At 39.5% G+C, this 13,900-nt stretch overlaps 2 protein-coding genes across 4 annotated transcripts in view; both read left to right on the plus strand.

Annotated features, from left to right (window-relative positions):
• Nucleotides 1-222: 222 nt before the first annotated feature.
• LOC308100186 (NFU1 iron-sulfur cluster scaffold homolog, mitochondrial) lies at nucleotides 223-7,987 on the plus strand. Its single transcript, XM_080449137.1, has 8 exons — nucleotides 223-292; nucleotides 1,193-1,284; nucleotides 1,451-1,586; nucleotides 2,331-2,397; nucleotides 4,613-4,724; nucleotides 4,872-4,935; nucleotides 6,474-6,648; nucleotides 7,304-7,987. The coding sequence occupies exons 1-8, from the start codon at nucleotides 228-230 to the stop codon at nucleotides 7,370-7,372; spliced, it is 780 nt and encodes a 259-aa protein (XP_080305263.1). The 5' UTR covers nucleotides 223-227; the 3' UTR covers nucleotides 7,373-7,987.
• Nucleotides 7,988-8,898: 911 nt separating this feature from the next.
• ccar1 (cell division cycle and apoptosis regulator 1) overlaps nucleotides 8,899-13,900 on the plus strand; it is a 30,582-nt gene continuing 25,580 nt past the window's right edge. For 2 of the 3 annotated variants that reach the window (XM_080450378.1, XM_080450380.1), the window contains exons 1-2: nucleotides 9,569-9,690; nucleotides 10,797-10,969. In XM_080450378.1, coding sequence (XP_080306504.1) covers nucleotides 9,671-9,690; nucleotides 10,797-10,969 — 193 coding nt within the window. In that variant the 5' untranslated portion in view covers nucleotides 9,569-9,670. Of the gene's footprint in view, nucleotides 8,927-9,568; nucleotides 9,691-10,796; nucleotides 10,970-13,900 lie in introns of those variants that run through there. The other variant, XM_080450379.1, reaches the window with a different exon arrangement.

Here is a 13,900-nt window from a genome sequence, read left to right on the forward strand (position 1 = left end):
AAAACTGTACTTACTTCCTTGAGTACATGTACTTAGTTACACCACCACTGGAAATGTATTCATTATAAAAAAAAATATTACACTTTTTAACTCTTGACATTTTCACTTCAATAATTTCTCTCAAAAACATGTCTTCTAAACTATAATTATTGTAAATAAAATGTAATCACATCAGGATAATGCCGTGTCTACCACATGGGGTCCTGATCGTCTCCAAAACAAACAAAATGGCGGCGCACATGAGATTGGCTCTTCATCAGTTACTACGGTCAACAAGTCCTGCTCAATTTAGGTTGTTATTTCAACACTACGTTACATTTGCACCTCATTTAACTAGCTCTGGGTGTTTATACTCAATAACAACCCGTTCCATTGTGTGTTAACTATAATAGCCACTGTTATCATCATCAGAGCTATAGGCTAATGTTTCAAGCTAGCGTGAGGGTTAGGTTAAATGTTATGTTCACTCGTGTTGTTATTTTATAGCCAATAGCCATCAGTGGTGTAAAGTAAATAAGTACATGTACTCAAGTACTGTACTTAGGTACAATTGTCAGGTACTTTTACTGTTACTGGAGTAATTCCGATTTCCAATACTTTTATTTCTACTGTCTACTCCACTAAATATCAGAGGCAAATATTGTACGTTTTACTCCACGAGAATTAGTTACTTTCTAGATTTTGATTGTTACAAAACATACATTAACCAGTTCAGCTCTCTATATATTTGCCTGAGCTTGTAGATCTGCTATTTTCAAAAGATTTTTAGACATTTTAGACATAACTTTTGAAACAGGACATTCTGCATAATGAGTACTTTTACTTTTGGTACTTTAAGTATATTTTGATGCCAATACTTTTGTACTTTTACTGAAGTAAATTCTGATTAACAGACTTTTACTTGTATCAGAGTGTTTCTACATTGCAGTGTTGATACTTTTGCTTGAGTACAACGTTTGAGTACTTCTTCCACCAAACGATATTCCCTTATACTAAACAATTGCCCATCGGCTGTATTTGCAGTGATTATCTTCAGTAGATCACTGGATGCCAGAATTGAGCAGAATGTCTCTTGAATAAGCGACGTCTATTGTCCTAGACTACAGTCACAATTCTATTTTATGATAGTCCATTTAAACATACTCATACACTGAGCTAATTGACATGTCTTATATCCCCATGATGCTATAAGGTTTGCAGGCAAATCAAGAAACCAATACCACACGCAGTGTGCTGGTACAAAAGATCAACTTCTACATGTGACAGGAGCTACAAACTTCACATGTGAGAAAGCCTGATGAGTCTCTTAATATGTTCTATCTAATGTTCAGTTCTTGGCCTCCGTTACTTTCATTCTGAAAATACCTTCATGCTATAACAATGAACATTTGCACCAGAAACAAACAAACGAAACATTTACAAATACCTGCTTGTTCAAATAATGTTTCAGGGCGACACTTGTCCATTCAGACACAGGATACGCCAAACCCTAGCAGCTTGAAGTTTCTCCCTGGCAAACCCGTCTTAGGAACTGGGACCCTGGACTTTCCTTCGCCGAAGACTGCAGAATGTTCATCATTAGCCAGGTGCTATGGCTTTTAAAGTTTCATTTGAATGTTTCACAACTCAATTTGAATACTGCCTGAGATAATGATGCATGGTGGTTGAAGAGTGCATAATGGTAATGATTGTGTGTAAGTGATAGTACTGTACAGTATGTCATATTTATGGTGTCTATGAATGAATTTCTAATTATTCACTTTTGAAACAAATATCTGTATATGCATTTCTGCATAAACAAAATTAACACAGAATGAAAGGACCATACCATTGGTCTGGTATGTTTACGCATTGACTACAACTCATGGTATACTTGAGGTGTTTAGTAATGAGTCGTGTCGACCATTTTCCAAAGCATACTGTGGTTTGCTAGATGGTCGATGATTCTGTGTGTTACATTCAAACTTTCAGAGACTACAAACTTGCTTGATATACATAGGTAATCCAACACCCTAAATATCATTGCAGTTATTTTTGTCATTTATTTATTATTATAAATTATTATATTATATTTAAATGCAGTTTTAAAACACTTGATTTGAAAAGCTTGATTTACAAATGAAATGAATAACCACACTATGCTGGTTTGCCAGCATTGACTAAATTATTCAGGTAAGCACACACAAAACCATTAACGGACTAATAGTATATCTTCATGCATGATATATTGAAGTTGTGAAAGGACAGTGATGTATGATCCTCTAACATTGTCATGGAATGTTTTTACTTATGTTGAATAATATATGATAACTATAATTTTCCACCCACAGGGACCTCTTTGAAATTGAGGGAGTAAAAAGTGTCTTCTTTGGCCCAGACTTCATAACAGTCACCAAGGTATTTTTGTAGCATGTGCTGTTACAGCATACATGTCATGCATGATTAATGTCATATGCAACATATCAGTCCAAATATTCAAAGCGATTTTGAACTTCTGCCTAGCCATGATATGAGTCAAAATATTGTTGCTCGTCTTTATGTGTTGCTTCTGGGATCGAGGAACCGGATTGTAAGAACTCATTGTACTGTATGGTGACACACCATACACATATGAATGTGAACAACGTAGATTCCGCCAGAAATTTGTCCTGGTACTTTTTAACCACATGAATAGGATCCCTATTCTGGGCATGTCATAGGCGAAAATACACAAAGTGACGAAAACAGATAGACATTTGGCAGTTTGTAGATCAGCTATTTGATGTACAGCTAAATATGTAGGGTTTAAGTGGTTAAAAAATAAATCTGTTTGTTGGAGTTTGTTTATATTATGTGCTAAAAGTGTGATTTTGCTGTATATACTGAGCAAATGTATACTGAGCAAATGTAATTGCTACTTCCAGTTCTTGAATCATAGAGCCCAGAAGCAACAGATACAGATGGACAATATTTGGACATATCATTCGGCCTAGGCTACACGTACATGGATCTTTTTCTAAACGCACATTTTTGTCTGCGTTTGGGCCTTTCAGCCACACGCAAACGGTGTTTTTGGCCGCTAAAACGGATATTTTTGTAAACGGATAAATAAGTGAAGGTTTTCCAAAACATGCGTTTCAGTGGATCTGTGTGGACATGTAATCCGGAGATTTTGAGAAACGATGACGTCATCGCGCATTCGCACATGGTCATTATAATAATAAATAATATAACAATACATAAACACCAGACCGCTCATGGTCATTATAATAATAAATGAAGAGAGAGAGAGAGCAACACTTACAGTCTATGAAACAAGGCACGCTCATTTATGGCAAAATAATGTCATAATTAATAATAAGACAGTGGTGGGAAAAGTAGCTCATTCACTGTGTGATGAAAACCCTCTTTCTCTGCGCCGAGTAGCACACACGGCACGCACACGGGTTGAATGTGGGGTCTGTCGTCCTAAAACACAATCGCCCCAGGTCAAAATCCAGCGACCATGGAGCGGCCGCGGGTGGCCCGCTCAAAAGGTGCGTGGGGCGGGGAGTTTTGGGACGATGGAATGAATTGATGAAGTAAAACTCATCTGTTTGCGTAGCCCTGAAACATGACTGTCATACCATGACAGTCATGGTGCTTAGAGTCCCTGCTTTATGGTGGTGTTCGATTTTTTTTTACATTGCCAACTCTCACATGTACATAAACGTTCAGATTTCAAATATAAAGTGCTTACCCCTGAGCCACGGACGTTACAAGGCGATCCGGACCGCGATAAGTACCTGTATCTCCCGTATTGTTCAATAAAAAGCATTTTAATCCGATCGCCGGCCATTTTCTCCAAATTTTCTCCGATGCTTTCAACAATGCGACACTAATGGTTGGGGGGTGTATTGCACTCTGATACATTACCAAAAAAAGGAAAAAAATAAAAGAAAATGGCCGGCGATGGGATTAAAATGCTTTTTATTGAACAATACGGGAGATACGGGTACTTATCGTGGTCCGGATCACCTTGTAACATCCGTGGCTCAGGGGTAAGCACTTTATATTTGAAATCTGAACGTTTATGTACATGTGAGAGTTGGCAATGTAAAAAAATGTGAACACCACTATAAACCAAGGACTCGTCATGTGAACCATGGCTACTGTTTGCGCTGCAGCTGCGCCCTAATAATGTTGTTTTCGTTTATGTTCACGTATGCTCAGTGGTGATGCTATTAAAATAATGCAGCTATTGCAGTATTGGGCCTTAACATGTGATTAAAAATATGTATAGGCTATATGTATTTGGCCCCTCATATATAAAATGTAAATATAAAATCTGATATAAAATTGAAACTTGCAGCTGATCAATGCGTTTCTGCGTCTACGTGTGGACAGGGATTTTTTTTTAAATCTTTGTCATGTGGCCAGGGATTCTTTTTAAAAACGGAGGACTAAAATATCCGTTTAGTAAAAGATCCATATACGTGTAGCCTAGGCCTTAGATAGCTATATATTTAGCAGAACAACATTTTGCTGCTTGTACTTGTTTAAGTCAGTGACAAATAAAACCTCATTGATTCTTCATTCTATACACCCCATGGTTCAAAGTTCAACATTGCTTTTATGTTTTAATACATTTTAGACAGATGAGGATGTGGAATGGACAGACATTAAACGTAATGCTGTGGAGGCCATTGCCAAGTTCTTTGAGAGCGGAGACCCTATAACAACAGGGGTAGTGCACCATGAAAGCAGTGAGTATGAAACACACCTACCAAGCTTCTCTGTGAAACACGCATCTAGAGCCCTGGAACCCAGTCCTGTTGCAGCCCTCTACTGGACATGTACCTTATTTGCCCATCCTGTTATCATTATTGCATGTTGTCTCAATTGTACTGCAGGTCATTCTGAAGATGATGATGAAATTGTATCTATGATCAAGGAACTTCTGGATACAAGAATCAGGTACACATTTATCCCCCCTCTGGTCATTCCAGACACCAATAAATATATATATATTTTGCTGGTGGAAGTCACAGGAGTTCTCACTGGGAACTGCCTTCCACTCCGACATCCCACCACTCCGACTAGTGGCTTCCGCGTGCGGTTAGGGTTAGGTATAGGGTTAGTAACCGTCGGAAAGGCGACATGTCGGAAAGCCGACATGCACCCGTTCTCACTCTATGGTGTGTGTGATATGCAAGTGTTATGTAAGCTTACCATAATCACTTCAGCACAGGGGAGGTGTGTGTGTCACTATCCAGCTGACGCTCGTTGACGCTCGTTAATGTTACTTCCCTCAAGGAAATTATGTTGTGTTTCTGCATCAAATAGAACTACAGTTAATCCAAGATACCACAAAAGCCAAGAATTTTTACAAAAAGCCTTCTCTGGTATTACATAATTTTTCAATTTTTTATCGAATCTTGACCCTAAGAATCTCAATCAAATCGAATCGTAAGATAGCAGAAGATTCACAGCCCTATGGCACATGGCACACAGACACCTACAGAGTTTCAGCAAGTCCTCTACAGACCCACAGACAGACAATCGTGGATTGTCGCTTCTGGACAACTGCTGGTCTGACCGAATTCCCACAGCATGTTTGCGGTTCATCAGCTATACAAACGCCAAGTTTGAAGCCGATCGGTTGTATGGTGCCCGAGTTATGACACACACACACACACACACACACACACACACACACAATCTGACATAGTTGGCATCAACCAGTGGCAGTTACATAAACATGTTTGTCTTTCTGGGTGCATCTATCTAACCATTATAATATATCAGGACCTTCTGTCTTCTCGGCTTTGGTCAGAGAACTACATGACCACTGACCAGTCTGATGTACCTTACTTTCCTTGATATCGTGCAGAAGATTAAAACGTATTAATAGTTGTCTCCATCTGCCTCAGCACCCTGACTGAACCTTTAATTACTTGACAAGCCCAAGGCTATTTGAGAATCAAAAACGTATCACTATTGCAAACCAAAAGCCAATTTTGAAAACACCCTTATTTTATGTCAGGAAATAAGAAGTCAGACAGATCAGGTTGGTTAGCACATTGGTTCTCAAAGTGGGGTCCGGGGACCCCCAGGGGTCCTGGGGTGGGGTTCCAGGGGGTCCCCTGCAAAAGTAGTTAATATAGCATCACAGTCATTTTAACCACTTTATCCATTTATACGTTGGCTATACTAAAGATAGCAGATATACAAGCTCACAGAGCGTCACTTCGTGCCACGCTGCGAGCTTGTACATCATCTATTTTTGAAAATAATTGAAAAATATCGATTTTTTATACACAAATCTTCTCTTCTGGGGGGTCCCTGGCACAAAACCTTTTCAGATGGGGGTCCGCGGCCAAATAAATATCAATTTGGGGGTCCTGCACGAAAAGGTTTGAGAACCACTGGGTTAGCATAATTTGACCCTGCATTCTGACTTACTCCACCCCTCTCTTTCTCTCTGATCTTTCCCGGTGAACGTTCCCCTCCAGACCTACAGTGCAAGAGGACGGTGGCGATGTCATCTTCAAGGGCTTTGAGAACGGCACGGTCAAGCTGAAGCTGGTGGGCTCCTGCACCGGCTGTCCCAGCTCCACCGTGACACTGAAGGGCGGCATTCAGAACATGCTCCAGTTTTACATCCCGGAGGTAGATGACGTGGAACAGGTGATTATTAACGACATATCAACACTCTTTATGTCCACACCAAAGTCTTATTAACCCATTAAGATCGGGAACGCAGCTGTGTGTCATTTTAAGATTTCTTTGGGCTACTCAAAAAATATCAGATATACAAGCTCATAGCGCGGCACAGATCTGCTATTTTTGGAAAAAAATTGCAAATCTTTGAATATATATTCTTTAAAGCGAACATTGGTAAAATATTTTGTTCCAGGGACCCCCAGAAGCAAAGATTTGAGTTAAAATGTTTGCTTAAAAAAAATATATATTAAAATATTTGCACACATGTTATTTTTTTTCTCCAAAATAGCAGATCTACAAGCTCACAGTGCGACACTTGGAGCCGCGCTGTGAGCTTGTATATCGGCTATTTTTTAATAGCCAAAGTATAAAATAATGGTTTAAGTGGTTACACAGATGCGTTCCCGGTCTTAAAGGGTTAAAGATAACAAGGAATATAATGTTGCTCAAGTCATGAGATAAGAATAAAATTGAATGTTTTTTTTCTCTTTTCCTGTAATTTGTATGTATATGCTGCAATATTATTTTTCATTCTACCTACCTATTGCAGATTTTTGCTATTGTATATGGGGGGCAAGAATAGCTACACCTTCATTTGATTGTCTTTCTTTTCCTCCAGGTGGAAGATGAATTGGATGAAATCAGTGCAAAGGTCTTTTCTGAGCTGGAGCAAAAATTAAAGGAGTAATGCATGCCTTCACCCACATACCAGTACGCACATACCAGTACCCACATACCCCAAATACACACACCCCATAATATAGGAAATGCTTGTGAATATAAAAGAAAAACCTGTCTTGCACTACTTTCCCCTGGTACCATTCTGCAATGCAATCGTGTCTGTGAGAAGTTGACCTTCCGTGTACCTTTGCATATTAACCGTTAGTGTTCAAGCTGTCAATTTATGTACATATTGTATGAAGCCCGTTCTAGTGGAAGAGAGCTATTTGTGAATACCGGCAACTAGGATATAAGATGGAATATTCTGTTCTGCTGATGACTGTAAATGTTGTATTTACTGCTTTTTCGTATTCCTATTGTATGTTTTGAACGAATAATTTTGTATGGTGGAAAAGAACATGAGGCTTTTTGAAGCTGCCAATGGTCTGCGCTGATAATGCCCAGAATGACTAATTAGGAATGGAATGTTATATTTGTTAATATATGGAGCACCAGCCTATTACTCTGTATGGAAAAAAGAGTGTGTATAGTGCAGTAAACTATAAGATCATTAGGTTATTTATGGCTGTACATCACTTAAGCAATAAATAAATTAAGCATATGGCTATGCGACCCACTGAAATTATGTTTTCATTTTTCCATACTTAAGATCTTCCCCCCCCCCCCCCCCCTGAAAACTGTACTTGTGTGTGAGAAACTTTTTTTGTTTGTTTAACTTTTAATGACTATTTTTATAACTTAATTTGTGCAGTGGTAAAAACAACATACAGACACAATACACAGATAGGCTACCCAGGTCAAAATACAAACTAAGGCAAAATTACAAGCTTTAAGATATGTTTTCACAGTGATTGCATTTATTTATTTATTCATTCATTTGTAGTTAATGGATCAGATGTCAGTGGAAGCTGACAGACAGGACATTTGGCTGCAGTGGTGTAAAGTAACTAAGTACATGTACTCAAGAACTGTTTTAGAACCCATTTTAGGATTTTTACTTAACTGGATTATTTTCGATTTTCCAAACTTTTACTTCTACTCCAATACACCTCAGAGGCAAATATTGTACTTTTTACTCCACTACAATTATTAGAAAACTTTAGTTACTAAATTACTTTGTAGATTTTTATTATCACAAAACATACATTAACCATTTTATCCCTACATACTTTATATCTACAAGCTCACGCGGCGCGTTGTGAGCTTCTAGATCTGCTGTTTTCAAAAGATTTTTATACATTTTGAACACTTGTGAAATATGACATTCTGCATAATGAGTACTCTTACTTTTGGTACTTTTTAAGTACATTTTGAACCCAATACTTTTGTACTTTACTCAAGTACATTTTTGAATTGCAGACTTTTACTTGTAAAAGTATTTCTTATTTTCTACATTGCAGTGTTGATACTTTTAGTTCAGTAAAACATGTGAGTACTTTTACCACCACAGACAGACAGGAGGACATTTGGCTGCTCGAGCTCGTGGTGGTAAATGTATTCTCTCATTGGCTGCCGCGCATGCGCAGTACATTCCTTCTCCCACCGGTGCAGAGCAGTGACGGTAAGGAGAGATGAGGACAGTTTTTCCTATTTTATAATTCATATAAAAGCGAAACGTCGCTCATCAGCGGCGATCATCTTTGCATAAATATCACATCTGTCATTTCGTGCCAAATGTAGCAAATCGATGTGTGCGGTCAAAGCGTTTAGCGTTTTAAGAGCAGCAGTGACGTTACTAGCAGGCGATGCGTCGCTAACGTTAGCCAGGGCCTCGTTGTTGATCAGCGTTGCCAGATTGTGTGAGAGAAACAAGCAACCAGGTCTAGGAAAACAAGCCCAAAAGAAGGCCGCATGAGCACATTTAAACCTGTTATGCATCGGCTATTCGTAAATAGATCTACAAGCTCACGAGCTTGTATATCGGCTATTTAAAAAAAAAAACTTGTGAAAAAATGTTTCTGAAACATTGTAATCTTGTATTCTTGTCTCTGGCACAAAATAAATTTAGATCTTTGTGGGTCCTCTACATGAAAATATTTTAGAACCACTGGTTTTAAACAACATTAAGAAACAAGCCCAAAATAAGCAACTACAACACTTAAGAAACAAGTCCAAAGTCGCTTATGATAAGCGGACATGGCAACACTGCCAGGGCCTCGTTCGTTGTTGACCATAGCCTAAATCTCGCGCGAGTTGACGATGTTGATAACAAAAAGCCATTAGCTTGTGTTTATCACAAGGAGGAGCTAAGCTAGCCAGCTAGCTTGCATTTAGCCGACCGAGCTGAACACTCTACACCAAATGAATGGCGTGGTGTTTTAATGAGTGAGCTAAACATCAGTAGCCACGTTTTAGTCTGGCGTTTCACTTATAGGATTTTTTTAAGGGTTTTAGCTGTAAAACGCGTTAGCTAATATATGTAGCCAATGCTAGCTAGCTCTCCAGTCCAGACTGCTGATAAGCAGCCTGACCTTTAAATCAGTGGTTCTCAAACTTTTTCATATCAAGGACCCCCAAATTGACACTTATTAGCCCACGGACCCCCATTTCAAAAGATATGCCAGGGACCCCCACAAGAGAAGATTTTTTTTACGGCTCTAGCAGTGATTCTCAACCATTTTAATTTCAAGGACCCCCAGTTTGACATGCATTAGGGCTACAGACCCACATTTAATGGCATTTCTATCACTTGGACCGCAATTTATATTGTAAAATCTATGTCAATTTAACTCTGAGAGTGTAACGGGTCCATTTGGTTCCATAACGGGTCCATTTGGTTCCATTTGTACACTCTCAGAGTTACAGACCCATAAGGGTCCATTTGGTGCCTAATCTATTATTTAGCTGGGGACCCCCTGGAACTGCCTCAAGGACCCCTGGGGTTCCCCGGACCCCACTTTGAGAACCAATGCTTTAAATCACTATTAAAAACGTGCATGCTCCAGAAAGAATTCCTGTAAATAACCGTTTCTTTGTTGCATTACCTTTTGCTCATGGTTATTTATTGTTTCATTTGTATTTGCTCATTTTATGTTCACTTGTTTATTATCTTTGTGAAATTCTAGTTTTTTTGTGCATTGTCCTATGTTTGTGCAGCACTTTGTGACTCATGTCTTGAGAAGGGCCATAGTTATTATTATTAGCTAGCTCTCCAGGTCAATGGCAGATCGTAATCAAGCTTACAACGTGTCACTTTGTAAGCTTGTAGATCAGCTATTTTTTACAGTAAAACATTAATAAATGTCAGTCATTTCTTTGTATATTTCAGTTATTTTTCATATCTGCTCTGTGCATTCTGCATTTTGATTACGAGGCAGACAGAAATGTATTTTGTATTCATATGTTCCAAATGTTCAATGCCAAAAAACACAATTAAATCCCAATTATTAGTGTGACAATTAATCGTCAACCTAAATGTGTAATTGTGACAGCCCTAACCACCTGCCGAGAGAAGACCCCCTCCCCGCCCCCCCGGCCCATTCAGCCAGAGTCATGGCTCAGTTCGGGGGACAGAAGAACCCACCATGGGCCACCCAGTTCGCCAACACAGCGGTGTCTCAGCCAGGCCACACAGGACAGTCCCTCGACCTCAACAGCTTACACTGTGAGTAACGGTCCCGATTGATGCACAGCAGCCGTTTTGGAGAGAAATTGGGCCTCTTCCTTACTTCCTTCACAGGTGTTATCAATGATTCTAATGAAGGCTCTGTTCCTTTTAGTGTAGCACAGTGGTTCTCAAACGTCAAAATTTTCAAGGACCCCCATAACTCTACACACCCGCATTGGAGCCATTTGAAATCCCCTCAAGGAACCATGAGGGTCCTTGGTCCACACTTTGAGACCCACTGGTGTAGCAGAGTGTTTCCAGTGAGCCAACCAGTGGCGTTCCCAGAAATTACATTTAGGGCAGGCGAGATTCCCCCCCACCCCCTCCGAAGGGGGGGGGGGGGGGGTTCTCGGGGGAAACAAGTTAACAACACAACAACACTACCTGACTACAAAACATAAAAACAATAATAAGTATAATCAATGTAGCCTATGTATTTTTGTCCTCCAACATGATGTCCTGCACAAATTATTGACTCATTTCAACATTGCGATTACAACAGTAACAATAACAGCCAAATCAAATAGTTTTCAAGCATGTAGTGATGTCTCAAAACATGAGACGACGGGGCTTGCTGCACTTGAAAATATCTATAACTGAATCGTAGTTCAGACCTTCAGTTAAATCTCTCTCAAACGCTAGGAGACACAGACTAGGCGAGAGGTTGTCATTGTACTTCTGCGTGTACTTTTTATACCAGGTGAGTACAGGTGATGGCCCAGACCCCCACTCCTGGCACTCCTAGTACCCCATGAAGACAATGGCATACATGATTTGCATCACTATAGGCGCGGGTCGCTCTGCTGAATGGATACGGTAGTGATTGGCTGCCTGCCCGCGTGAATGACGGCCGCTGTCTGTCAGTCTTTTACTTTATTTTCTAGGAGTGGCGAGATTTTAGTTGGGCAGGCGGCCGCCTGCCTTGCCTCTATGGTGGGTACGCCACTGGAGCCAACATGTACAATATCAGCACCCTGACCAGAATGGAACAGGGCCTTAATTAGCATCACCTGTGAAGGAAGTAAGAAGTGGCCCAATTTCTTTCCAATATAGCTGCTGTGCATAGAGCCTATTCATGATTAGAGGGAGTCCAAGTCCATGCTATGTATTATTTGATGTTGTTGAAATGGAATTAACGCCCCATACACATTGGGGACATGTGTCATTTGTGGTTCTTCTCAGTGTGGATCAGGTCTAGGTCTGTGCATGATTATTTATGAGAATGTATCAACAGGCTGTCTGTGTGCAGTAGGTTCATATTTAGATTCATGTAATAGTTAACATGGTGGAAATGAGTACGTGCCTGCCGGCCAGTCTAGCAAATATTAACTTAGGTCAAGAGAATATTTGTCAAGTGTGCTAGGAAGCTCATAGGTTAGTCTCAACTCAACCTTGGGGTTGTTTACTCCTCACAGCTGCAACGTAAGGCGAGCTCTACTAAACGATACAGAAATACTTTTGTACTTGCAGCCATTGCACTACTAAACAAAGCTGCTAGAGATGTACCGATACCTTTTTTTTACTTCCAGATACCGATTTACGATACACATACTGTAACTCGCGTATCAGTTGATACCGAGTACCTACCCGATAAGAATTCTAGGACGGTGGTTCTCAAAGTGGGGTCCAGGGACCATCTGGGTTCCTTGGGGGGGTTTCAAATGGACCCTTACAGGTCTGTAACTCTTGAGAGTGTACAAATGGAGGGTCCATTTGGTTCCATTTGTACACTCTCAGAGTTATGGGGGTCCTTGAAATTAAAAGGTTTGAGAACCACTGATCTAGGAATAAATTAAAATGAAATTAAAATGTGTTAATGTGTAGCTAGTTTTTGTTAATAAAAATTATAATGTAATAATACATTAATTATAAATTAATAAATTATGATGTAATAACACATTAATTAATTATAAATTAAAACATTATAATGTAATAGTACATTAATTATTATAAATTATAATGTAAGAGTATAAAACAGTCGTGCAATGTGATAAATTACATGGTAACGGAATGGCATAGACTGGCATACTGGCCGATACCAGCATTTTAGGCAATATCGGCAGCTTTTCCCATAATGGTATCGGAACAACTCTAAAAGCTACTATATGATGCACTGTGTCGGTGTGTGCAACCCCCCCAACCCCCCATCAAGCACTTTAACATCATTACGTTTTTGTATTTATAACTGTTTTTGATACTATGATGATACTAGGGCATTCACAGAATAGTCGAATATTCGAATATTCGAATATCAAACCGACTATTCGACTATCAAACCACTATTCGACTATTCGAATAGTGGCTTTTCTAGAGCAGACATGCAGCTGTGAGCTCTGGTGTGACGTCAACTCGCATTCCTTGAGTCGAGTCATCAATGCAATTGAAAAAAAAAAAAAAAAAAAGAGAACTTTTTTTTAAATTTTTAATTTTTTAATTTTTTATAATCAAATCGAATATTCGAATACTTTTGGGTCGAATAATTCGAATACCATAAATCACTATTCGTTAATGCCCTAGATGATACTTGTAAGTATTTGTTTTTGATCTGTATTGTTGTGGGGTGTCTTGTTTTTAACTCTGGATTGCTTGAACAAAGTTAGTCTTGGTAATGGGTTCTCTAATTAAAGAAACCTCTTATACCTGCCCACGGTGCACACTCACCCCCTCATCTCTATTCTCTACTGTCTCTCTTTGTCATTAGTGATGTGTCGGTCATGATCGATCCGTTCATAAGAACTAGTTCTTTGCCGTGAGCGTGAACGAACACGTTCATGATTCGAAACTGTTGCGTTCACGATTTCGTTCATGCCCCCCCTCCCCCTCCCCCGCACACCGCACACACGACGGTTGGGCTGTTATTCCTCCCGCGACAGACAGACAGAAAGCTGTGCTTTAGAGTTTTCCAGACATGCATGCGTATTGCTATTT

The sequence above is a fragment of the Gymnoscopelus braueri genome (genome assembly GCF_963280865.1).
Source record: "Gymnoscopelus braueri genome assembly, chromosome: 14".
Taxonomy (NCBI): domain Eukaryota; kingdom Metazoa; phylum Chordata; class Actinopteri; order Myctophiformes; family Myctophidae; genus Gymnoscopelus; species Gymnoscopelus braueri.